This window comes from Cinclus cinclus, chromosome 1, assembly GCF_963662255.1.
Source record: "Cinclus cinclus chromosome 1, bCinCin1.1, whole genome shotgun sequence".
Classification (NCBI taxonomy): Eukaryota; Metazoa; Chordata; class Aves; order Passeriformes; family Cinclidae; genus Cinclus; species Cinclus cinclus.
In genome coordinates this window covers 81,637,828-81,664,097 of record NC_085046.1, presented here as the reverse complement: position 1 = coordinate 81,664,097, position 26,270 = coordinate 81,637,828, and the positions used below count along the sequence as shown (strand labels likewise).

The 26,270-nt window shown below is 36.9% G+C and overlaps 1 protein-coding gene across 6 annotated transcripts in view; it reads left to right on the top strand.

The window, feature by feature from the left end:
* The window catches only part of MTRR (5-methyltetrahydrofolate-homocysteine methyltransferase reductase), a 28,508-nt gene extending 3,047 nt beyond the window's left edge, over positions 1–25,461 (top strand). For 3 of the 6 annotated variants that reach the window (XM_062506783.1, XM_062506700.1, XM_062506862.1), the window contains 13 exons: positions 5,001–5,154; positions 8,250–8,367; positions 9,277–9,649; positions 12,503–12,625; positions 14,242–14,395; positions 15,205–15,293; positions 17,003–17,183; positions 18,520–18,562; positions 18,998–19,184; positions 21,509–21,627; positions 23,117–23,209; positions 23,297–23,476; positions 24,438–25,461. In XM_062506783.1, coding sequence (XP_062362767.1) covers positions 5,001–5,154; positions 8,250–8,367; positions 9,277–9,649; positions 12,503–12,625; positions 14,242–14,395; positions 15,205–15,293; positions 17,003–17,183; positions 18,520–18,562; positions 18,998–19,184; positions 21,509–21,627; positions 23,117–23,209; positions 23,297–23,476; positions 24,438–24,582 — 1,959 coding nt within the window. In that variant the 3' untranslated portion in view covers positions 24,583–25,461. Of the gene's footprint in view, positions 1–113; positions 937–2,617; positions 2,686–5,000; positions 5,155–8,249; positions 8,368–9,276; positions 9,650–12,502; positions 12,626–14,241; positions 14,396–15,204; positions 15,294–17,002; positions 17,184–18,519; positions 18,563–18,997; positions 19,185–21,508; positions 21,628–23,116; positions 23,210–23,296; positions 23,477–24,437 lie in introns of those variants that run through there. The other 3 variants (XM_062506621.1, XM_062506945.1, XM_062507029.1) reach the window with 3 other exon arrangements.
* The last annotated feature ends 809 nt before the right edge of the window (positions 25,462–26,270 follow it).

Sequence of the window (26,270 nt, the reverse complement as noted above, 5' to 3'; positions counted from 1 at the left end):
AGAGTCGATTCTGCAGCCCACCGAATCAGAGAATAGTCTGTGTTGGAGGGGTCCCAGAGGTATCATCAAGTCCATTCACTCCAAAGTGAATGGCCAATATGGGAACCAAAACCAGCACCTTGGTATTATTAGCATCATGTTCTGACCAGCTTACCTCAGGGTCAGGTTGCAATTGTGCAAGGAGCTTCTTTTTGAAATAGAAAATTAAAGTCTGTGTTTGTGCTCCAGAATACATAGTGGGCAATAAAGTGTGAAGTCATTGCAGCAAGAAGTACTGATTTCAAATAAGAAATAAGAAGAAAGAAGAAGAAACTGTGCATTTAAACTTTTTTCCTCAGACTTTGTAGTTTGACTTTACCATGTCTGTAGGGTTTTTTTTGTTTTCAAAGACAGCTCAGAAAAGTGAACAAAGCAGTCACTAACTTGAAGTGGAAAATACATAATAATGCAATTTAAAAAGTTTAAAAAGATTTAAATTTTCATTTTAAAAGTTTTCATGTTGCATTGTTTACAAACTAGATTCTTGATATCAGAGATACTGTAACATTATTGCAGCATCAAGGCAGTACAGCACATAGCGCCACATGTCCTTTGCAACCTGATCTACAAAGCTTGCTTGTGAGAAATGGCTTCACTTAGAGTAGATGCCTCATTTCCAAGCTAAACACCAGTGCTGCTATCTTTATCTCTTTGTTTTCTCATAAGCAAAGTAAAATCTTGCTGTTCTGCTTGCAAGAAATTCACTTTTTAAATTCTTTTTCTCCCCTGCAGTGTCTCTAAAAAAAAAAAAAAATGTGCTGTGAGTCAAAAAGGAGGTTTTTGCTTCTCTATGCAACACAAAAGGGGCAGGCAAAAGCCATAGCTGAGGAAATATGGCAGCAAGCAGGTGCCCATGGATTTGAAGCTGATATGCACTGTATAAGTGAAATGGATAAGGTGAGATACTCCATGCTGTTTTGAAAAATATGTATTGAAGAACTGAATTCTTCATATGCTAGAGTGGTGGCTCTTGATAATCATGAAAGCTAGCAGATGCACCCACCTAAAAAACGCCATCTAGTGTCAAATTTTTGTTCTTTGTGAAATTTCGACTAATACTCACAGATGCTTAATAGCCTTCTGCCAAAGATACATATTTTGATTTTTCTTATTAGAACTGTAAATTAATATGTCTTTATCTCTCTTCTAACAATGATTCAGTGACTTCTTGAAAACTTTTTATGTATGCAGTACTGAATGAATTCTGTGTTTGCTGGTCAGGTCTGCTGTTACTAGAAATGATGCTTTTTTTTCTTGTTTGGTTGGTTGGTTTTGGTTTGGTTGTTTTGTTTGTTCATTTGTTGTTTGTTTGTTTTGTTTTTTGGTGGTTTTTTTGGTTCTATTTCTTTTGTTGCACTGGTGTTCTGTGTTCAGTTAACTGGGCTCCAGCAAGACCTGAAGCTTTTGTGGGTCTTGTGTTGGTTAGCATATGTGCTCATTTCAATTCCCACAGGACTCATTTCAAGTTATGTTCTAGAACAAAATAAAAATCTTGGTTGGAACAAGGAAGTGGCTTTTTATTACTTGCTGTTATCCAAGAATAACAATGTGGAAACGTACTTCTGTAACTAAAAGCGTTATGGACTATTACTTCCTTCACAAAGTGCTCTCAACTGTATGCCTTCAAACAGAAGCATATAGAAAACAAACAATCAAAACTTGATAGCCTGGCATTTCACATGAGATGAGGAGAAAATAACATCTAAAAGAGGTTTTTTTCATGCACTTGAAAATGTGAGACATTTTGAATGAATGTGTAGTAAGTATGTTGTTAAATGTTAGAAAGAGACATTTATGCTGCCAGCAGAGAATGTGAAGATTCTCCTTATATTCTTGCATTTAATTTCTTCTTCATTTGACAGATCAGGAGATTAGTTTCAGAAAGGTGATAGTCAGAACTTTTATAGCCCTGTTATTGGCCTGCCACTTAAATAGCTGTATTTTGCCAAGTTTGGCAAGACAATTCAGAGCTGCAAATTAATTACGAATTGAGAGTATGATAATTGGGCATTGAAGAAAAAAATAATTTCTGCAGCTTTGTAAATTATGTCACATATAAGCTTCTGGTTTTTTCCCTAATTGTCAGTTAGAAGGTCTGTCTTAATGTAGCTTTGTGTATTTTCAGACCGTGTTAAGGTCTGTGGATGGAATAGGTGGTTACAGAGCCAGTAATAGTAATGTGATTTTCTTGCCCTTCAAAAGTGAATGGTCAAATACTGCTTAGGTCTCAGGAGCACTGGCTTTTCCAGGTAGTGTCTCTCACCTACAGTCTCAGGGGTGAGATAAGGTCATAAATCTTTGGTTGGTTACAGTGGTTACATTTTATGAAGACTGAAATGAGGTGGAAGTGAGGGTAGGAGCAGTAAAAAATGGGAGGCTATATAGAGATCATCTTGGGTCACAGTGTGTGTAGTCAGCCTTGGATGAGTTATCTGAATAAGTACATTTGTCATGATACATATTATTCTGGATGAGACAAGCCTGGCTGTCTGATGCTGTCCTCTTCTTTCAGCAAAAATGCACAGCTTGAGCAGGCTGCTTGCTGTTCCTGTGTGGTATTGCTGTCCTCAGCTGAGGAGGACATTTGAAGGAAAAAGAAAGAACAAGACAAACCTGAAACACAAAGGATATAGGAAGAAGTGGAAGGTAGAGCAAAAAAATGTGTAGTTGTGTTAGGTTCTTGCTGCTCTGGTGATGTAGCAGACCTCACAGTAATTGTCAGCAAATGTTTGGTTTTCAAAAGGTGTCTAAGTTTGCCGATGAGAATCTGCAGTGGAGTAAGCAAGGATTTAGTGTGCTAATCATGCCTCTGTTCTAATACACCACTGCATGCTTCCTAAGCTGGTATCTTTCTTGGTTTTTTTAATGGAGCTCATCTGAGTGTATATTCTCATAGGATACCACTAGACCCTTACTTTCTTCACTTCAGGAATTTCCTTTTCTTTGTAAATGCAGTAGTCACTTGTGGCAATGCACTGCAGAAGCTGTGGGTCTTTAGTTATCAAATCAGCTGTGGAAAATTTGAAAATCTGCATCCTTACTGCAACAGGACCCTTAAAGCCTTTTTTTTTTTTTTTGTACAACTTAGAGTTCAGTTTTGAAAGTCTCAGGATTTTGTGAGTACTTGGAGTTAGCCTGAACTTGTAAAAGACAAAAGCTATGTTTGTAACGTTCCTGGACCACAAGTCATTGAAGTCTGGCAAAGTGCATGTTTACTCTGTTCACTTGTGTTTCTCTAGGCCTATGCTGTAGGCTTCTCTTGCCACTGTCGGAGGCAAGAGATGTAGTAATTTAAGTATACCATGCAACTGCTTTTAGCTTCTCCAGGAAAGATTTGGAAACACTGCCAACAGCAAAACCCCTTCAGTCTGTTTCTGTGTATTCCTAGCCTTTTGGGATTGTAGGTGTCAGGTAATTTTTTACATGGCTTCACAGGGAGATAAAGTTTGAGTGATTTATTGAGAGAAGTGTTTAGAACATAACTCCTCAAAATCTGGAGTTTTGAATTTTGTAACTGCTCTGAGTGAAGCACAGCACCTCTTGCAATCTTTATTTTTCTTTCCTCATAATCCTATTATTTTTGTTACATTTTTAATGCTGGGAGATGATTTAAGCAGCAACCTACAGGGAGCAGTAGAAGGAGCTTAGGTTGCTTATCATGCCAAAAAAAAAGAGGCTAAGAGTGGTCTAATAGCAGCTTGTGTGAGCCAAACTGGACGACAGGAGACCAAATCTGTTGGGTGCTGCCTGATAAACTCAGATTTGACACTAGTGGATAAGTTCTGCATGGAAGATATTGCCCAGAAAAGGGAAGTCTCTACCCATAGAATTTTTCAGAATTCAGCCGATTGCAGCTGACGGAGTGCAGCGCAGGCTGTTAGTTGCACTTGGGGCACGGGGTGATCTCCAGAGGTCACTCCCAAACACTGGGCTGGAGCTGTGTTTCACAGAGGTCACTGCCCATCGGCCACAGGGGTGCTGCAAGGGCGATTTGTGCAGGTGACCCGACCGACAGCACACTGGCACAGTGCTGCAGCCTGATGAAGATGGGGTAGTCAAAGATTCTGAGTGCTTTTCGCTTGAGAAGTAATTAATGGTTGCACGAGATCCGAATTTATGGAACTGACACACAGTCCCTGCTCCAGGCAGTTCTTGTCAACCTGGTGTAGTGGGACTAGCCCCCATGAAACTCTGGGAAATGTGGGAGACCAGTATTAGCAAAGGAGAGACAAGTGAATTGGGGACAGGGTGAATGGGCCAAAATTAATCAGACTGTAGAGCACAGCTCTTAGAGCTACCTTAGTTCCCCCAAAAGCACTGGGGTATGATGATCTCAAGGTCTTTTCCAACCTAGTTAATTCTGTGATCCTGTGATTCTGTAATGTAGAGGTTATGAGACAGGACCAAATGATACTTAATGGAACTTAGAAATGATCCCTACAGTTTGTATGGCCACACCCCACTTATCTGTGTGAAATAATGAGGATTATTTTATGTGAGTGTGATCATATGTACAAAAATACTTTTTCCACTTGACAAAATACTGTAGGAACTGTGTATTTAAGCTGTCTGAGGGCAGTTGTGAAATACTCTGCATGTATGTACTAGCCTGCTCAAAATGCTGCCTTTGGACTTCTGTATATGGGATCATAGGGTATTTCAGGTTGGAAGAGGCTTCATGAGGTCATCTTGCAGCAAAGGTCAGTTGAGGTCAGAGCAGGTTCTTCTAAAGCAGGGCTTTATCAGATCTGGTCTTGAAAACTCAAAATACGATCATAAATTACATTCCCAGAATTACTTATAATTACTTGAAAGACCTTCTGTGGCTTAATATAGGAAAAATGAGATTCAATGTTTTTCTGTGTACCCTTGGGAAGAAGAAAGATGGGAGATAAAGTAAGTAAGGCCACAATTATGTATCAAATTGCACCTTGTAACTTAACTTGTTCTATTTCTTGTAGTATAACCTGGAAACAGAGAAGGATCCTGTAGTTATTGTTATTTCCACTACTGGGACAGGAGAGCCACCAGACACTGCCCGCAAGTTTGTAAAGAAAATTCAAGACAAGGCCTTGCCTCCTGACCATTTTGCACATCTCCAGTATGGATTGCTAGGTGACTTAGTATTTTTTATATTATTGCAGAACTTGTCTGTCAGTGAATAATTTTTTTTTTTTTTAAATTTCTGAGTAGATGGTTTGGGCTTTTTTAAGTGCTTAAAAAACATTATTTATATAAGCAGCAGTCTTATATATAAGGTCCTCTATGAGCAATAAAGGAAAAACATCACAAAAATAGTCTGAGTGTAAGCTAACAGTGTAATTTTTAATATCTTAATTTTCTTTGCATAAAAGCCGTATGATATAAGCTATCTATAACTGTTTGAAGTTTAAATTTCATGTCAAGTCTCTACAGAGATTAGTAAACTAGATTAATTTACTTGACTGTGTGAGTCATTGGGCATTTTTCGCTACAGAGGGAAGAGCAGTATAAGTGTTCTTAAAAGTAAAAACCTTAAATCTTCCCATCCCTTTAAATTTGCAATAATACTTTAGTTTTGAATGTTGTACTCATCAAGAGAATGAATGTACCTTCAGCTTAAAAATGGATAAAGAAAATACAGATTTGACAAAATGCATGATCTTGAGCTGATGGTAAGGTTAGTTTATTGAGTTTTCAAATTAATTTATAAACAAACTCCAGAAATGTCTATTTAAACCTAGGTTATTTTTACCTGACAAGTTTAAGTTGATAGGTGGGAGTGAAGAAACTTCTAAGTTTCTAGTAAGGAAGGGACCCAATAGAAGGGAATTTCTACTGCATATAATGTGGAAGTCTGAACTATATGTATGCTAATCATAGAGCCTTTTGAGAAGCTGTTATGCTATTGCTTAGTTACACAGTACAGTTTGTGAAATGGTCAGGTTCTTCATAGCTGACTGCATGTATATGTGTAAAGGTAAGTATTGCATTAACCCTGAAGATTATTATGGCAGAAATTATTATGTTGTCTAAATTATGTGATTCAAGTTTAACTAGTTGTCAGTCTTAAAATACATTCATGGTTTCCATCTAAACTGGTCCAATGAAACGTTTGCTGTAAGCATGGCACTTGAGAGCAAGCAGAAGCCCTCTTAAAAGGGGAAAAAGAAAAAGAAGGCTGTGATAAGGAGAGAGGAATGCTGCGTTATTCGGTGGCATCATGGTTCAACTGAAGCCAGAAACCAAGCCCCACCTGGCTGCTCTCTCACTCCCCTAAACCTCTGTGGGGTGGGATGGGGGAGAGACTAGAAAGAATAAAAGTGATTACACTTGTGGGTTGAGATAATGACAGTTTAATAGGGAAGGCAAAAGCCATGAACACAATTAAAGCAAAACAAGGAATTCATTCACCCTTCCCCATGGGCAGACAGGTGTTTCAGCCATCATCAGCAAAGCAGAGCTCCATCATGCTCAGCAGTGATTTGGGCAAATAAATGCCATCACTACATATGTCCTCCCCTTCCCTCTTCTTTGCCCAGCTTTATGTGCTGAGCATGATGCCACATGGCATGGGATGTCCTGTTGGTCATTCTGCTGGAGTCATTTGTCCCAGCTGTGTCCACTTTGTGCACCCCCACCCTCCTCACTGGAGAGGAGAGGAGACGAGACCAGACCCTATCAATACTGTTTCCAGAGCAAATCCAAAATACAGGCCATACTAGCTGTGTTCAGAAAAACTTAACACCTATTCCAGCCAAAACCAGTGCAAGTAGAAATAATAAAGATCTAGTGGTTTGAAATTGCACACAAGAAAGGGTCAGGCTGTGAGAGATTCATTAGTGATGGTGAACCAGTGGTGTGGATTACTTAGAGACTGCGTGAAGATGGACCTAAAACCAATGGTCTTTAGGATTCTTGGGCAAGCATCTCTAAAGGACAGTTGATCATTTCTGTGGGGTGGGTCAGTGATTTGGTTGACCTCTTAAAATCTTGGATCTTCTATGGACTTGCTTCCTGGGTGCACTGATTGTTTAACTGGTAACAAAGAGCATCTTCATCTAAAACAGCTTTGCAACAGTTAAAGACCAGGAAAACCAGTGCAGGTAAAGAAAATCTACAAAGAAATCTTTGATTCCTGCAGAGAGAAAGTTGCTGGACTATATACCCTCATACAGATTTTTCAGCTTTTTTTCTTGTTTAAAATCACTGCTATGTTTGATCCTTACTCCCCTCCTTACACCCTCCCCTCCGCCCTCCCCCCCCAAAGCTTATGATATTTTGAAAATTTCTTCTAATGCTCTCTCATGTTGCTGACATTATTAACAACTTAATCCTGAAAGATAATTTCTTATGATAATTCTCACATAGTTTACCAGTTTTACTCTTCTTAATTATTTCAGCTCCTTACATTTTAGCTGTTGAAGGAATTTTGTATTTTTTAAAAGCCCCAAACTAAACCAATATTTCTCTGAAATGTGAAATATTGAAAGCAAAGTGTTTTCAGAGTATTTTTCTGTCTTACATTTGGGAAGGAGGAGCCACTTTTTCAGCCCTGCTTTGTGACAGGCACAATTTTGTTTGAAATTCATATACACTTATGTATATTTCAATGTAGTATCTGAATAATACACTTACATATGCAAGTGTTTAAGTACATATAGATATATATTTCTCTTACAAGGCCTTTGTTGGACGGGGCCTTTAAGATCATCCAGTTGCAACCCACTGCTATGGGCAGGGCTACCTTCCACTAGACCAGGTTGCTCAAAGTACCATCCAACATGACCTTGAACATTGCCAGGGTTGGGGCATCCATAGCATCTTCGGGCAACCTCTACCATTGCCTCACCATGCCCACAGTAAAGAATTTTTTTCTAACATCCAATCTAAACCTACTCTCAGTTTGAAATCATTCCTTTGTGTCCTGTCACCACATGTCCTTGTAAAGATGCCCTGTGTCTTTCTTGTAGGCTCCTTTCAGGAACTGGAAGGCCACAGTTAGGTCACTACAAAGCCTTTTCTTTTCAAGGCTGAACAAACCTAATTATCTCAGCTGTTCCTTCCAGGACAGGTGCTCCATCCCTCCTCTAATCATCCTGATGCTCTCTTGTGGACTTGCTCCAACATACCTGATTCTCCTGTTTGCCTGCAAGAAAAGTCTGTCCTGACTTTGTGTAGCCTGGTAGGCTGTCTGATTGACACAATTCCTCTTTCCTTGAATTTGCTAGGTCTGGGAGATTCAGAGTACATGTTTTTTTGTAATGGTGGAAGGACAGTAGACCGACGACTTCAAGAGCTTGGTGCCCAGCACTTCTATGACACAGGACTAGCAGATGACTGTGTAGGGTAAGAGCTCAATGACTTTGGGTTTTATTTCTTCATGATGCAATATTTGCATAGGCATTTGGCTAAATTTCCTGAACCGTTTGAAGTCCATTGCAGCTGGATACTCAGCACCTCATAGAAATTAGTTCTGCCTGAGCACAGTATGCCTTTTCAGTCTCAATTGCCATTAAGTAAAACTCAGTTTTTAAAGCATGAGGAAACATTTGTATGCCTTGGAAAAATAGTATTTAGCAGTTTTAGAAATGAAGTCAGATTAAGTAGAGTGGTTTGAAAAAGTAAAAGTAGTTCCTTTTTTGTTTTTTTTTTTCTTTTGGGGATCAGCAGAGGATCACTTTAGAGTAATTATTAGGTAAGATTTCTCTCTTTGCTCTAGAGGAATTGTGTAAGAAAACAACTCCCTGTTCTGCTGTTCTTTCTGGCCGGTAGGCTGCAGTCTAGGCTTAGTTATTTTGAACTGCTGCTAATATTGGTTCTGTGCATGATGATGCAAGGCAGTTGAACACAAACATTGTCATAACCATAAAACTTATCTCTTGTGTTCTAAAATAATAAAAATAGGCCATTAGTGTAAGCTATTGATGTTGCTGTAGCACAATGAAAAGTTGCATATCTGCTGCCATTCCTTCAACTTTCTGTCATAAAGTTCAGAAAATGAAAATAAAAAGGAGAAACTGAAAGAAGAACAAGTCTGTTATACATTTTAGAGTCCGTAAATTTACATAATGATAACAACTGGATAATTTTCTTTTTCTGACAATGAAGTAATCTTGGTGACAGCTACAGATATTTATTATAAATGGAAATTGAGTAGTTTTTTTTGCTCTCATGGTCTTTCGTTATTTGTAAGTTAACAGTCCAGAAAGTCACAATAATTCATCCATGCATTTCTTCTTTTTTCTCCATTCCCAGTTTGGAATTAGTGGCTGATCCTTGGATTGATGGACTTTGGCTTGCCCTCAAGGAAGCATTACAATTGCAGAAAGAGAAAGAAGGCATGAACAATGCTGTCAGTCCTGGTCTCAGCTCTCTCTCTACAGCTCCACGTGCTGTGCATGAGCTAAAGCTAAGCTCTGAAGTACAGAACTTGAAGCTAGAAGATGAGGGAGCAAGGGGTTCTGATACTCCGTCGCAGAAAGTGGGTGACATCAATCTTGTGGCTCCAGCTAAAGACACCAAACCTTCACTTGTTCATTCTGTCCCTCCTGTCTCTCAGTCTGCTCTTAATATTCCTGCCCTGCCACCAGAATATATAGAGGTGGAGTTTCAGGACACCCTGGGTGAGGTAAGGACTGTGAGTGATGGAAACCTCTAGGTCTTGTAGGAGTATAAGTGTGTACTCTTACCTAAGGCTCAAAAGAGCAAGTGAATGCTTATATAACCCCAAATACAGAGAATTTTGAATTTTAAGTAAAAAGTCCATTTATATTGAATGTAGGTGCCACTATATGTGTTATGGACACTTAATGTCAAGATATAATTCAGCTAAATAGTTAGTTGGTATTGCACTGTCAGGAAGGCAGAAATTCAAATCTTCGGTGGCTTATAACTGTGAAAACATCTTGCTCTAGTACAGTACAGATGAGTACAGTAAAGTTCCTGTTCAAATTTTTAGTACTTTCAGAATGTGCTAAGAGGCTGTAAAATTGCTCACAATCTTGCTGCATAGTTGGTAACAGAAACTTGTCATTGTGAAAACATGATCATTATTTTCCTGTGGGAAATGGAAGATGAACTGTAGATCAAAAGCCACATATATGTGTGCTTTTCATGTTGACGCCACGTTGAACAAAGACATGCTGTACTAAGAGAAAAATTAGCATGAGCTGGAAATCATCTCCAGTTGGCAAGAGTGATGCAAACTTTTCTGGTTGCCTGCAGAGGGCATATTTTCAGTTATCCATGCAAGGAAGCAGTGAAGTCTGTCTGCTCTTTAAATGCCAGGGAGCCAGGAACTGAGTGTGGTAACACAGCCAGAATTACTACCCACTACCCAAGCAATGCAAACCAGGAGGTGGGAGCTAGGATTGGCCATGAGTGCAGATCATCAGGCAAGTTTGTGGGAATCTTGGCCCAAACCAAGAAAGTGGTCTCAAGATCCAGGCCTGAATCAACAGGATTTGTGTCCAGGCATGGGCACGGCTGTGATTGAGCTGCTGACCAGTATGCTGTAATGTAGCTGAGGCCAGGGCTGGAGAACCAGTGCTGAGCTGGGGTGGGGGTTGATGGGCCTTGTCTTCTGGTGTGGCTGCTCATGATCATGAAAGCCCTTCAGTATCCTCTGGACTCTGACACTCTCTCTGTTGAGACTCTTAATGGAAATGCTGAGAGAATCACTTAGTCTAACTAATATAGTTAGGGAAGGGTGTATGGATTTAAACACTGGATAATCTTGGTTTTCTTTTAAACCTTTTATTGTTTTTTCTCGGGTTGTTGAATTTAATAATCCAAATTAAATTCTTGGAGGTTTATGATTTAGAGGTACTCTTCTATTAAAGAGTAGTTGTTGGGTTGAATGTGCTGCTACAGCCCCTAAAAGAGCCCATTTTCTTGAAGTCAGCATATATTCGGACTGATCACTGAAGTAGTTCATCAGGTTCTAATACTGATGCCTTTATTTTTCTGTATTTAGAAAAAGAAGTTACCTTTGCTTTTGAACAGCAAATGGAAAAAGATGAATCTGCTAATCTGGAACTCAGTGACAGATTAAAGATAATAGTCCAGGTTTCAGGTATAAAACAGGGTGGTTATCTGGAGCCTGGGAAAGTATGAAATGCATATTTGTGGTTTTTTTCCTTTGGAATTATTTTTATGGACAAGTAGGTTCTATATAGGGTCATATTTGATTTTGCAGGTATCACACAATTCATGTCCTTTTTTGGTATCTCTCATTGCAACAGCAGCTATGGATTTTTTTTTGCCAAGCAGACCTGAAGTAGGTGTGTTTTGAAATGCATCAAGTTGAGGTTTGGCTATTTCCAGAGACTCCCTGCCATTTAAAGGAGGCCTGGTACATGATCTCTCCAGCTACTTAAATGATCTTGTCTTGGGCTGTTGAGTCTCAGGGTTGAATTAACAAGCTGCTGCATACTAATAGCAGAGCAGCAAAGGTCTAAAGCATTTGTGGGAAGTGTAAGATAATACAATTTAGCTTAAATCCAGATTTCATTATGCCTTGAATTTGACTTGGAGGGAATACAAATGTAGACAATTACAACAGTCCAGCTGATGCACAATGAATTGATATGGCCCAAGCCATTTCTCACCATGTCAAAATCTTAAGAGAAAAGCTTCCAACTCTTGGTCTCAAGTGATTCTCTCATCTCCTTTTTAAAACAGAAAATCTACAGATGAATGAATATTCTCCTATTGGTAGGATGGTTCCTTTACATTTTACAAGAGTATTGTCATATAAGCATTTGGTATCCCTCCTGCCTCTTTTTATTTTTGTTTGCATTGATCCCAAATAAAATTTGCTGGCTACAGTGATGGAGAAGTGAGGACTGTAGTCTCATCTTCAAGTGACAGCCTTTGACATATATGATCTGGAATTATTCTTGGTGCCCATTTGTCATACTTAGGGCACATTTTTACTTGTGTAGAAATGTTGTCTTAGAACGTGATGCTGTCTTGTAGAATGGGTTTTGCTCATTAGCTCTAATAGAAAACTCCTTTTATTTGTTGCCTGTAATAGTAGACCCCAAATGGACCCCAAACCCTTAAACTGTAAACCTGCAATGATGTAACTTCTTACTTCTTGTGTCCTTTCCATAAACCTAATAATCCTTTAATTAGGCAGGAGTTTTCTGGGGTTTAACATAAATGCCATTCTCTAATTGGCTATTTTCAAGGCAGTTCTTGAAAAATGAAACAGCTCACTGCATTTGATAATAACATAGGCCCATTAGTCTGTTCAAGCCCTACTGACTTTTTGTAATTGAATATATGCCAGTTATTTAGATGTGATTCTTTAAAAAGACCATTATGTATATAGAAGATTGATGCTTTTGCTTACTTTTTTTCAGTCGTTTTCTGAGATTGTTTCAAAAACAACCTATACCAATTCCTGTATGTCATAGTAAGATGTCATAAAGCTGATTTGCATTTTTAGTGTAAGTTGCTGTGTCTTCTTTTTCAGAATCCGCATCTGTCTTCGCTTATCTCAGAGGGAACAACCTTTGAAGTGCCAGTTACAAGAGCCGTTCAGCTCACTAGGGAAGATGCTATAAAGACTGCACTGCTGTTAGAGCTTGATATTGCAGTAAGTTGGTGATGGCTTTTTCTTTTGTGTGTTAAAATAAAGGGTGAAAAACGTGTGTTATGTGTAATAATACCAGGGGGAAAAATATTTATTTGACTGTTTAAAAAGAAAATAATAATTCCCTATTCAATAGGATGTCAGCTTATGCCGATCCATTTTGTAAATGTAAAGTTTGATTTATTCGCTGAAAAATAGGACTCTGTGGAAGTCAAAATGAACCAAGTGTCAAGTTAATTTCTTTGTTGTTCCATGGACATCGTATTGATTGAAATACCTTTGTGAAGGGAATTTGCAGTGGGGAAAGGCAGTCAGGGAATATTGAAAACTAGTAATACTTCCGTTTCTAAGTATACAAATTGAAGAATATTCAGAAACTGCATAGTGAATTGTGACTGTTCATTATGGTGAGTAATCTACACATGTAGTAATTTCAGTAATAGTATCAAGCAGTAGGAATTGTTAGCTCTTGAGCACTGTTTCTGCCTTTGACATTCATGTGCTGTGCCTTGTTTGTGTGCTTCTCAAACTGTCAACCTCAGTTACCATCAGTTAAAAAACTGGTTTAGTTTATTGAGTGAAGATCATATTTTGTATACTGGTTTGAAGATGAAAGGCAGGCAGAAAGTGCTCAATATTACTTTTTAAGAAATCTTGAAGGGATGTTGCTTTTGAGTGTTTTCTCAAATTGATAGAATATTACTTTTGGGATATTTTGATTTTTGACAGTGCCCTCTGTTGGACTCTCTTAGCCTAATCTGTCTCAATATACATGAGACATTTTTAAATCTCAGTTATAAATATATTCAATTAAGTTTCAAGCAACTGATTATTTGAGAGACATGTTTTTTGTATGAATTTGTATGTATATGTGCAGTCTGTCATCAGCACCCACTGAAAATGTAAGCATTTTCTTGCCTTTTTCACCAAACATTCTTGTCAGTCTCTGTGTGCAGGTCACACCTGATGCATAAGGGGAATGAAGCAAGTATAATTCTGCATGTTCCTTTAACAGGTAGAAGCTTGAGTTGCACACAAGTGTTTCAGCGTTGCACACAAGAATCTGAGGCAGCTAAGTAGAATCTAGGTCTTAATTTTCACTGTGCTCTTGTCTGGTTATTTTTCTTCTTTTCCTCCAAAAAGTGAAGCAATTTTGGTAATTTGTGTCACAATTAATCAAATAGTTTAGCCAGCAAATTTTCCTTTAGTGATGATGTATCTCTATAAAAAGTTGCATTAATTATGAGGACTTCATTTCTCTGCTTTTCTCAAACCAGAAAATGTAGAACACCAGTTATTAATGATCTGGGCTGATTATATAACACAACCTCTTAATACATATTTATTTTCCTTCCGTTTGGGCTGCTCAGCAGATCTCATTAAAGAGTGTCCAAATATTTAAACCAGATAAGGAAAGACTTTCTAATTAGTAAGGTTAAGCCTGGAAAGAAAACATGACTACTTCATTTCTGATGTGCTCAAAACAGCAAAGAGTTAGTACAGAGTAAAGGAATATTTGACTTAATTGTGAGCACAATAGTAGGAAAGTTGTTGTCAGGAATGGGAATGCCTTGGTTTGTAGTAAGATATAATAGGAATGTTTCATGTTTTTAATACAGGATACAGCCTTTGAGTACCAGCCTGGAGATGCCTTCTGTGTAATATGTCCCAACAGTGTCAGTGAAGTGGAAGAGCTTCTTCACCTTTTAGGACTTTCTGAAAAAGGAGATGACTTCATTTGTGTAAAAGTTAAGCAGGGCACTAAAAAGAAAGGTATGGCAGGATGCACTGGTTATGGACCAATGCTCTTTTCTGTATTTGGTAGGAGTTGGTTTGCATAGTTTTGAATATTTTTACCTTCACTATGGGAACATATACTTTAGTTGTGTTTCCACGCAGGCATGTTGCAGGTCACAGCAATGTGTTAAAAAAAGAGGAAGCATAAGAATGCTGCTGCAGGTTTTACTGCTGGGTTTGTTTTTTTTAGATGAGTAGATGAGTTCTTGACTGGGAGCTGCAGCCTGGCATTGGCATTCATCTATCTCATTCTTACACTGTGCTCCTTCCTGTTTATGGAGATAAGGCTTTAATCACATAACCTTACAATCCCCCACTTGAAAGTAAAATCTCTTTGCACAGCACTGCATGTCAATCTGTTTTACATCCTAAGAGGGCTGCTCTCCTCAAGGACAAGCCTTGGTACAGTTGCAAGGTGCCTTTTGGAGGACCTGTAGGTCTGTGGATGTGTGCTGCTGAGTCTTCTGATGCCGTGCTTCAGAAGGAGTATCTGCAGGTTCAGAGTGTGCCTGTGTACTGCCTGGACCTGTGTGAATTACTCCATTTTGCATTGCAGTTGATGTCTTAATGGTGCTGCTGAGTTATGCCTTTATTTCCACAGAATGGTGTAGAGCTCTTTGTTGTTCTGGTTTAGAGCTAAATCAGTTCTCACTGTGAGATTCCCTGCAATCTTTGCACAGTTTGTCCATGAAGTGTGAGATGTGTGATGCTACTTCCGTATATTAATAGATGCACATTTTTCTTCATTTTTGTTTTTTTTTTTTTTTTTTCTCCCACTGAACTAGGAGCATCTCGTCCACAGCATGTCCCTGAAAGAAGCACTGTCAAATTCATTTTAACCTGGTGTCTGGAAATAAGAGCGATACCCAAAAAGGTGTTTATGTCTTTTTTCTTCTAAGAGAAATTAGTAATTCTGTACCATGTGGTCTGTTACCAATCTGTCATTGCTTTGTGTCTAGTTATGGTATCTCTTGGTGAATAAGGATTGTCAGCTGGTATGCTACTGTTTGTACTTTACTCTGAGAAATGTCACTTCTGGTAGTTTATCTGGCTGACATTCCTGCTCTGCTGTATCTTGATTCATGACTAGCCTGGAAGTAGAAAAGTATTAGATAACTTGGTGCCAGATAACTGGGGAAGGCTGACTGAACCTAGCCCATAGTCATTTTAAAGTAAACAGTTTTTTTAATCAGAGGGAGCCAAGTCCCTCAAGTTCTGTTGCTAAAAAGATACATGTTGCTGTATGCAAATATACCTCAGTATCCTTTGCATTAGCTTGGTTGGTCAGAGCATGGTGCTAGTAGCCCTGTGTGGGCCATTCACTAAAGAGCTGGAGTTGATGATCCTTGTGGGCCCTTTCCAACTCACAGTATTGTGTGAAATCTGTGAAATTTTAAAGCTTTTCTTTAACATTTTAGCAACCTATCAGAATTCAAAGAAAGATTTTTGCTTTTATAGTATGTGTTCTCAACGTGTATACATGATTTTCCTTTCATTTTGTGCACGTAAAAAATTCAAAGCTTCTAACTGAAAGTACATCTGTATTTCTGGTATTGTCAAAACATATTTTAAAGATAGCTTTATATGAAAGATGAAGCTAGATGATTGTGTAGTCAGGTCTCTGAGGGAAATCAGTTTTTGGGAGGACCATTTTACTCCATTTAGTGGATTTTGCAGCAGTAGAGAATCTTCCTGTTGTTTCAACCTTTTCAAAACTTCATTTAATAGTTTTGAAAATTTGTCTCAGCAATAAGAGTAGGCAGAGAGTACTGGCTGGGGAGTATCACTGAAGCCAGTTTTTATAACCTGCCTGCTGTATTAAGTCTTCAACCTAAAATGTGCTTTATATAACTCCATACTCAAAACTATTGTCTGGAAGCTCTGTGGTTGAGCACACATTATTTTCCAAGTATTCCTTTGTGTAGAATGTGTCATCTGGTTGCGTTTGGTGTTCTCTGTCACTTTTCTTTTATGCACTGTATCTATTTCCATCTTCCTTTATTGAAAAAAACTTTTAAGTATTTACTTCTGATCTTCACTTTATCTTACAGTGCTCAATTTGACTTTCCTTTAAGAAAAGTTTATACTACCAGTATGTAGGCATAAAGTATAGAATAAAACACCACAACAACATTAACATGACTCATGTAATACCATACTGTATTTATAGTCATACCTCTTCTAAGATTTTTGTTAGTAATTTCCTGGCTTGTGTTACTTAGCAAATGGTGTTTTGTCTTGAATTGTGTTATGGAGCTATGTAACTAAAATGTAAATAGGAGCAATAGGAATCCCTCTCAAAAATCTGGAATTTGGGGGGGGTGGGGGGGGGGGGGGGGCCGAATGGCCTGTGCCTGTTTTTTTGTCTCTTCCTTGCTCAGGCTAGGTAGGATTTTTTGATTTGCTAGCTTGTTGCAGACATCAGAAGAGCAATCAAAAGAAAAAAAAAATTGAGAAATAAAGTATATTGTCCATTAACCTAATTCCTATCCCCAGGCAACCCAAGTTTTTCCCAGTTTTGTGACCATTTCCCCAAATGGGCAAGATTTTTTTACCCTTCACTCTTTCCTTTCTCCCTTACAGGCATTTTTGCGAGCTCTTGTAGAATGTACCAGTGATGTGGGAGAAAAACGGAGGCTTCAAGAGCTTTGCAGCAGACAAGGAGCCTCTGATTACACTCACTTTATTAGAGATTCTAATGTTTGCCTCCTGGATTTACTTCATGCTTTTCCAAGCTGCAAGCCTTCACTTAGCCTGTTAATTGGTAAAAGACTGATTTAAATTTAATTAGAATTGGTTTCTGAAAATGCATCAGACTAAATATTCAATTTCCCAAGAAAGGGGAGTAACTGTTCAGTTAACTGCTTTAGGAATATTATAGTTTCTACAGTGATCAAGATGAAATTCTTGTTGGGGAACAAAGCTTTGTTCTACAGTTTGTAGTCTTTGGCTTTCCATAAACATTTAGGTTCATACCAGTGCTTTGACTCTGGATTACTCCTGTACATAAAAAGTAAGCATAAGATACTTGCAGGATTGGGGTCTTTTCAAATCAGTTCAACAGTTGCTTACAGTTAAAAATGACGTATTTTCACAACTCCTAATTTCTCTGACTACGTGGTCTTGTCCTGCACTTTTACCTGTTATAACAGAATGGTTTTCCCAGTATATTTGTATTTGTGTTATGTCTAACACAATGGGTTCCTGTTATAAAATACTGCAAGATGAGACTACAACTCTAAACATGTCAAATACATCTGAAATTGCTGGCAGTTGTTTTTTTAGATTAAAATCCAGAGTTTCTTGATATGTTTCATAATATGAGTCAAAAAAATTGCTTTCTGTGTTCTTGCAGTCATCTTGTCCACCCTAATCCAGAATTGCTGAATGGGTTTAGTGTTTTGTTTATGTATTTCACTGCTCTACCCTTTCTAAACTCTGCCTAGCAGCTATCTTATATAGCAGAGCACCTTTAAAATATGTCAGTGTGTGCATGTACTGGCAAAAAGGGTAGCTCTGCTTAAGTACATTTATATATAGACATAAATATGTGTGTATGACATATATATATATATATATAGGGGGTTGGTTGTTCAAAAATGCCCTGTGAACTCCCATGTATTGTTTTTTCAGCTGAGATTTCAAAATTTTGCATAGGTAATCAGTGGTTTGAAACTGAGCTGTCACATCTGCTTCTAGGACATCATACTTAGGAAACTTTCAATCAAGCAATCTCTATTGTGAGAGCTTTTGAACTCTCAGAGGAAAGGTGGGGAAAATTAAATTTCAAGCTTCACCTCATCTGCTATCTACTGGCACCTCTTCTGTATACCTTACAGTAACTTCTGTTTGACCAAGAACCCCATAAATTAACTGTTATGGTCTCATTCTATAGGATTGATGTTCTACAAAGTCTAAAACCCATTCAGAATAGAGTGCAGGTCTTAATAGCTTGTTTCTGAACCACGAACACTGAATGTTAATAAAATTACAGTTAAATTAAAATACTTTGTAATCTGTTGTAGTGTAAACACTCATTATAGGATATCTTCATTGGGGTGAATCACATTAATGATACTTTTTTTTTGTCTGTGTTTCAGAACATCTTCCTAAATTACAAGCCAGATCCTACTCAGTGTCAAGGTAATGAAATATTCAAATTTTACCTTCTTATTTATTTAGGTGTATGGGGTTTTTTCTCATATGTGTTTGTGTATGTTGTAATCTGAGGAAGAAAGAGAGAAGTAAAGGAGAAAATGTTGGGACTATTGCAAAAAACATCTTTTGACTATTTCAAAGAATATAGTTTTGAGTGTGTGACAAGGCTTAGGTAAAGCTTTCACACACAAGCTCACACACTCAGGAATATGATAGGAATTTGGATTACCTTCTGTAGATACTGGCCTCTGAGTCCAGCCTTAAGAGAATTTCTAAGTAAATATAAATATTATGCAGTTAGCTGAACATTGAGACTCTTGATTCAATTGAAATGGTTTGGACTGCAAATGGACTCGCTGCAGGATTGTACAGCTGTCTCTCAGGTTTTGGGTTGTTTTATTAACATTTTTGTCTTTGCAGTTCAAATTTATATCAGCCAGGAAGGCTGTGCTTTGTATTTAATGTTGTGGAGTTCCCTGCCGGTCCCTCTAGACCAGTCTCACGGAAAGGAGTATGTACAGGGTGGCTTGCTGAGTTAGTTGCATCTCTACTGCATGCCAGTAAAAACTCTCTGGATACAAAAGGAGAAAGCTCTTTAACTAAAAAGGTATGAATATCAGATTTAAAGTCATTAACTGTTAAATTTATGCATGTCTGAAACAACTGCGCATTTCTTCATTCAGTGCTGTGATGCAGTGCAGGTGTTTTGGCAGCATACACCTTAATTTTGCAGTTCTACTCTACTTCTGTATAACATACCCAGAACTTCATTCCTAAATACTAAAGTTAAATTTTATTTACCTATGCATACCAAAATTGTGAAATTTCCCATTGCTGAAAGTCCAGAATTGTTTTCCACCCCTCTGTAGTCCTAAGTGTATCTTGGAGGATGTTTTCATGGACTAAACTACCACTGTGTAATTAAATTGCTATGACTGTTGTTTGCATCACAAGAGAGAGGCTTGATCATTTCTAGGAAACAGTTGCGGGTAATGGGGAGAAACTGTAAAACTCACACTTCTTGTCAGGTCTTCTAGAGCCTGCAAAGGCTAAGTTATTGAATATGACACAGAGGACAGTCATCTGTGGTTTTTTTCTGATGAGTATCAGTGATTGTTTGGCACAGTTGATATTACTGGGAGAAGGTACTTTTTCATTTTTCCCCCTCATTTCATTTTGTGGCAGAGATTCTTCATAATTAATCGATCTCAAAGTCACTAGGGCTAAGGTAATTATTTAAAAATTGGAATTCTGCTATATAATTGATATATGTGATGTACATATATTTTCTCAATAAAAACCTATTGGCAGGCTAATCTATATTTGATTATGAAAAACGGAAACAAGAATAGAATTTGATTGAAAGAAAACTGTGCCAATAATTCAAAGTGTCAGACAAAATGGGAAAAAACACCATACAAGTTACCTTCATTTTTAAAAACTAATGCAAAGATTAATGTGTGCATCATATATCTTATTCCAGTGTTCACATCTGCTCTTTTTAAAAATATAATTGATTTGAAATTAATTAAAGATCAAACAAGAAAAAGAGGTAGCTTAAAAGAAAAAAATAAAACATAAACAAAATGAGTCTGGATAAAGTTTAGAAATATTTCTGTCTGCTGCACAAGCTAGAATTCAGCATAGATAAATGTGCAGCAATGAACAAAGATTGCAGAAATATATGGAACAACAATGCAAAATAGATGAGTGTGATATTATGCAAAAATGTGTTAGATTAATTTAATATACTTTACAGTATAAATGTGTTTACCATTTGCAGTCTGTTTTGAAATAACAACCAGTTTGGAATCATTAATAGGGTAAATAGCCTCCTAACTCAACGGTGGTGTGAAGTGTAGATATATATATAAGTATTGTTCCCAAGCAGCAAGAATTCTATTTTTTTAACATCATGAAACTAGGGAAATAGTACTTTTTCACATTATTGGAGATATATATATATATATATATATATATATATATATATAACATTTTTATATCTGTAGTGAATTACAGTATTAAAAAAACTGGTAGTGCTAAACCATTCAGATTTACACAACAAAGTTTAAATGGCTTGGTCTAGTGCTTTTCTCCTTCATTAAACTTGAAAGTAAATTCAAATCCTTTCATAATTAATGTGCAAAATAAATAGGATATTTGGTTATGACTTTAATGGAGGAAGCTCTGCTATGACTGCTGTTGAGTCTTGAATAATCTTCTGGAATTAAAAATGGTAATCTCTTGTTTTCTGTAAGATTATGTTGGCAGTGTCTCAGAGGATAGGTATGGAGCTCCTGTGAAAATTACTTCCTTTCTGAAACAGATATGAAAATTAGAAATACTGTTTATCATTGTGATTATATAAAACATTTTCCAAGATCTTTGAGCTGTTACGTGCCTCCCCTCACCCATATGCACTTCTGGAAATCATGTCAAACTTTTATAAAAATTAAGAAAGCAGGCTCTTTACCAATAGGCTTCAATTCACTATAAACAAATCCTGACCTCCCATAGTGTAAAAAAAGGTTGAGTTGCCATTAATAGCAATAAACTAGCTTTACTTCCATTCAAGTGCCAACACCAAACTTTCTGTGCATTCTGTAACAGTATTCCCCAAATTTGTGGTGCAATCAATTTTCGTATTTAGAAACTCATGCCTGTGTGGTTTATCCCAGTTTTTCTCCAGATGGATTAACAGGTTTGTGAATATGGTGTGCTTTTTTTGCTTTTTGTTTTTTCCTTCAGAGACTTCTGTGAGATTTTATTCTAAATGTCTGTGTGGCATTAAAAATGAACTCTGAAGCTCAGGATTTGGAAGGGTGTGTGGGCATATATGCTGTGTAAATATCCTGAAGGTTCTAAAAATGTCATGGTGTTTTCACTGCTGAAGGATGCCCTTCAGTTATATTTTATCTAATTTAATTTTAGATCTCTATTTTTCCTCGTCCAAACAATGCTTTCCACTTACCTGTGGACCCATCTGTGCCGTTCATTATGGTTGGTCCAGGAACAGGAATTTCACCATTTATTGGTTTCCTACAACATAGGTATGTACCAAGTTGTTACCTGGAGAGTAGCCTTTTTATGTTGAGCAAAAATACAGCCTGAGGGTTTGAGTATAAATGCAGTTAATTTTTTTTTGTTTGTTTTTGTATTGGTGGTATGCTGATTATAAGCAGTCTTAATAATTTTAAACAAGCGTTGCTTGTGTATGTATTTCTTTTTCAAAGTACTAAAACTTACATTTTCATCTGACTGTATTTACTGTTCATAGCAGATAAATGAGGAATTGGGTGAATTGCAAAAACAGTAATAAAAAGATAAATCCTTTATCTGTTTGAATTGCTGGTGGAAGTCCCACCAGTAAGAGGATGATAGTTTTTATCAGGTGTTGATTGGCTTAAGTTTGTTATTCAAAATCCACTCCTTGAAAAGTGGATTAATAAATTTTTATTAAAAGGCATGCTGAATGTCAAGTTTTCTCTCATATTCTCTTATTTATATGTGATTTACATTCTGATGTTTTAAGATAAGGAGCTTGGCACCAGAGCCTTCAAATCAGCAGTAGTCTTGGTCTTTGGGAGTTTGTGTGTGAGGCAAGGGGGATCTCTTATTTCCCCTCTCCAACTCCAACAGTGTTATTTTGGAAGGCAAAGAGATGTTTGTTCAAAAAGTGACAAAACATCACCAAGAATATGTGAAACCTTGATCATTCTGAGGAAAACAAGAACAGGAGGAGTGAAGTATTTGGGTGGGAATGGTTTTAGGTTTTAAAGGTAACCAACGCATATTCCAGTGTGACTCATTAATTCCAGTAAGATAATGTGAGTTTCTTGGGTATAACAATTTTGAAAACATTTTATTTGAGAGAACACTGGAATTTTGAAATGATATTTCTAACTCCATGCTTTGCTTTAACCAAATTATTATGTACTCCTTAATTTTGATTCCCAAATAAACCTTTATCTCTCAAAAGTATTTTGTATTTTATTTTAAGGTATAAATGAAATCTCTCTCTCTCACAATGTGATTAGAAAATGGCAGCTAAAACGCCTTCAGAATAATGCATCCAGCATTATTTCAAGCAAATGAAGTAATTTTTCTGATGATGTGGCTGTTAATAAACTGTTATTCATAATATCTAGCAGGTATTTAAAGCTAAATGGAAAGCCGCCTAAAACTGCTGAGTTTTCCTAGGTGTTTTTACATAGCTTCCAATGAAGGATAAAAGATAGTGATCTCCTTATTCAGCAGTCAGGATTATTTTGTAAGATGTTTGGATGTATCAGTCTTGAGTATTTCAATATGAAACTGTGGCCAAAAAAAAAAAAAAATTTAAGTTGATTGATCTTGACCTGGTCTGAAAGTGAGTAGTCAAGAAAATCAAATGAGGGTTTGACTTTGATTTACATAAATCATTTCACGTTTCTGCCAATCCAGAGGTTTTTTTAAAATACTACTTTAAATGAATTAGGTTATATATGTTTCAGATTCTGCACTGGATAAAACATGATTGTATGTTTTTTGTCTCTTTAGGCAAAAGCTCAGAGAGCAACATACAGACTGGGAATTTGGAGAAACATGGCTGTTTTTTGGTTGTCGGCATCAGGATCGAGACTATTTGTTCAAGCAAGTTCACCATTTAACATCAATTTTGTATTCATGAGGGAATACTCAACTCTGAGCCATCTCTAACATGTTTTTCTTACATTTCAGAGATGAGCTCAGATGTTTTCTTGAAAATGGAACCTTAACACATCTTAAGGTTTGTTTCTCAAGAGACTCTTCAACTGCGGAAGTGGCACCACCTAAATATGTGCAAGACGTCCTTAGGATTTGTGCTAAGGAAGTTGCCAGAGTCCTGCTGAAAGAGGGAGGTTACTTCTATGTATGTGGGTGAGTAGAGTGGAAATGGACTGTTCAGAAAGAGAGTAATAGAAGTTTGAGTCTTTAGAAAGACAGAGCTGTCTGAAAGAGAGGACCAATACAATGCTGAAAAAACCTTCCTGGAGAGTTAGACTGTCATCTCTGTGTCCACTGTTTTTCAGTGTAATCATGAAATACATCTTGTAACCACATGGTTCCACTGATTGTTTCAGTAGCTTATTATTTATTGTACTTTTTTTTTTTGTTCAGTATTCAAGTAAGTTATAAGCGATTTCAAGCCAATAGATTTGTCTTTAGAAAATGAGGTATATGAATAGATGTGATGAGAAACTGCTCATCTGTGAGACAATAGCAGTCTTCTGCTGTGTTCCAGGTTGGGTGCTCCAAAATGCTAAAGCTCTCTATCATAGTAATAAATTTTACAGTGGGAGGTTTTGTTTGTGGATGCTAATGTACTTGGTGGTTCAAGATTTTTAGAAAGTTTGTTTATCAATGGACAGACTGTTTGAATATAGGGCCCAATTTTAATGTGTTCTCCTGCAGGTATAAATGTCAGCTACTTGTACTAAAAATAGAACTATTAATAAGTGAGGTGTTTGATAGCAATTTTTGTTGTTTTTTTACTTTAATATTGGAACCATATAGTGATACAGGAAACAAAACTCGTTCAGCAGATCCAATTCTTCCTTAAAGAAACCAGTTATTCTCAGATAGCTCAACTAGGGTTGCAAGTTTTTTTAGTTATGAATTTCACCATGCAGAAAACTACATAGTGTTTGATTGAGAGAAACCCTAGTTAATGTCAGTGCTCAGCTTCAGGAAAACTGAGAATTATGCTGTACAGTATAAAAGCTGTATTTCTGTTTGATAATTTTTGATGCTTCTTTGCTATATTGTCCTGCCTCTGAAGCTATTGATAAATGTAAAAATACACTATTACGCTTTTCCTCCTTTATTTTTTATTTTTCAGAGATAAGAAGCACATGGCTGATGATGTAAGTGATGCCATAGTAGACATTTTAAGCGTGGAGATGGAAGCTGACAAATTGGAAGCAATGAAAGTCCTGGCCATGCTTCGAGAAACAAAACGATATTTGCAGGATGTTTGGAGCTAAATGTTTAGCTTTTCCTATATCTTTGTAATACAAAATACTTCCTTTTACACATATGTTTTTGATTAAAAGTTGCTGCCAAAAGCTCTGTCAGTAGCACACACAAAGGTTAACTTTCTCTATTGACCTTTCCAACAAGAACATGAAACCTTTTAAATGACAACAAACCAGGCTGGCCTTTCAAGTGTATTTTTTAGAGATGTTTCATAAAGGACTGTCTTAGTGCCTTGATTTTCTCATCTTAAGATTGGGTTGCTGTATAAACTAGAAACTTCTGCACTTGTACAGTCGTAATTGTATGTTGACATTGCATCGTGTATCTTTTCCCACAATATTTACATAAAGAAGGTACAGAGTAAGTATGTTACACACTGATGTGTGCATCATGAAATACATTACTGACTTGCCAAGATTTACTTGAACACTTCCTAGATACTTCCTGAGACTGCTTATATTTTTTCTTCTTGCACAATGACAGGAACTGCTGAAAGGAATGAATGTCCAGGATGCTGCACAGAAAGGTTTCTGAAAAATTAAACTCCAAAGTTTTCTTTGAATTCATCACATCATTACTTCATGTCTCAAAATTTTCAATACACTATTATAATGCTTTTTAGATCTTCCTGTATAATTATTTTGAAATGGTTTTCATTCCCATCTCTCTGAAATATTTGTGGTTTAATTTATGAATGCACACACCAGTTGTGTTGAATTTGGTTGATGGAAAAATATTGCGTGGTAAATACTCTGTCAGATTACTAAGGTAATCTTCTTAGACTGAAGACATAGAAAATACGGTGTTTTGAAATTAGTTGCCCTTACATGTGGCCACTCACAACAAATAAAGTGGTTGAAAAAAATAAAGTAGATGAAAGCAAATTATTGAAGTGTCTGGTTGTCTTTCTAACAGCAGACATTTGAAGCACAAATAGGTGGATGAATAAAAGTAAGTCATTTGTTCTTTTCTTCAGAGCCCTGCTCTCTTCTCTCTGCTTTTTCTAGCTTCTGAACATCCATGTTTTCTCCTCGATTCCAAGTCATAGACCTTTAAAGATAAACAAAAAGGACAAGCGAATATTTTAGATAAATCATTATTTATTTCTTGGGGGGAATTGTTTTGTTTTGATTTACACATAATCAGAGCTGTATCATTTACTGCAACTTCTGTTGTTTTCTAGTGATTATTAATCGGTAGGTAAATTTTTAAAAAATAGAAAAGTTAGGATGATCAGTTAGAATAAAATTGTGTGTTTAAAGGAGAAACATTCCAGCAAAGTGCCTGGAAATAAGGTTATGCTATAACCTTTGCAAAGATTATTTAAGTAACCTTGGAAGAAATCAACTAAAATTTTGTGCAGGAGTTCTTCAGCAGAGTCGTTATATCAATCTCTGTCAAGTAATCTCTACAGAAAAAAACAGAGGTGGCACAGTAATTGCAAACTGCATTTTTAATCTTTTGCACGTGAAGAACAGAAATGCTTCTTTTTCAAAACTACTCCAATTTTAAACTTTTATGGAAATGATAAACACAATGCTAATGTCAATATTTTGCATCAATTTACATATTTTTGAAAACTTCGTGAAAGAAAAATCTACTAGTATTGAAATAGTAAAGATGAATCTTTACCTTGGTTGGGGTTTGTTTGGAAAAAGCACTTAATCATGTACATTCTCAGCTAGGATTTAGGATT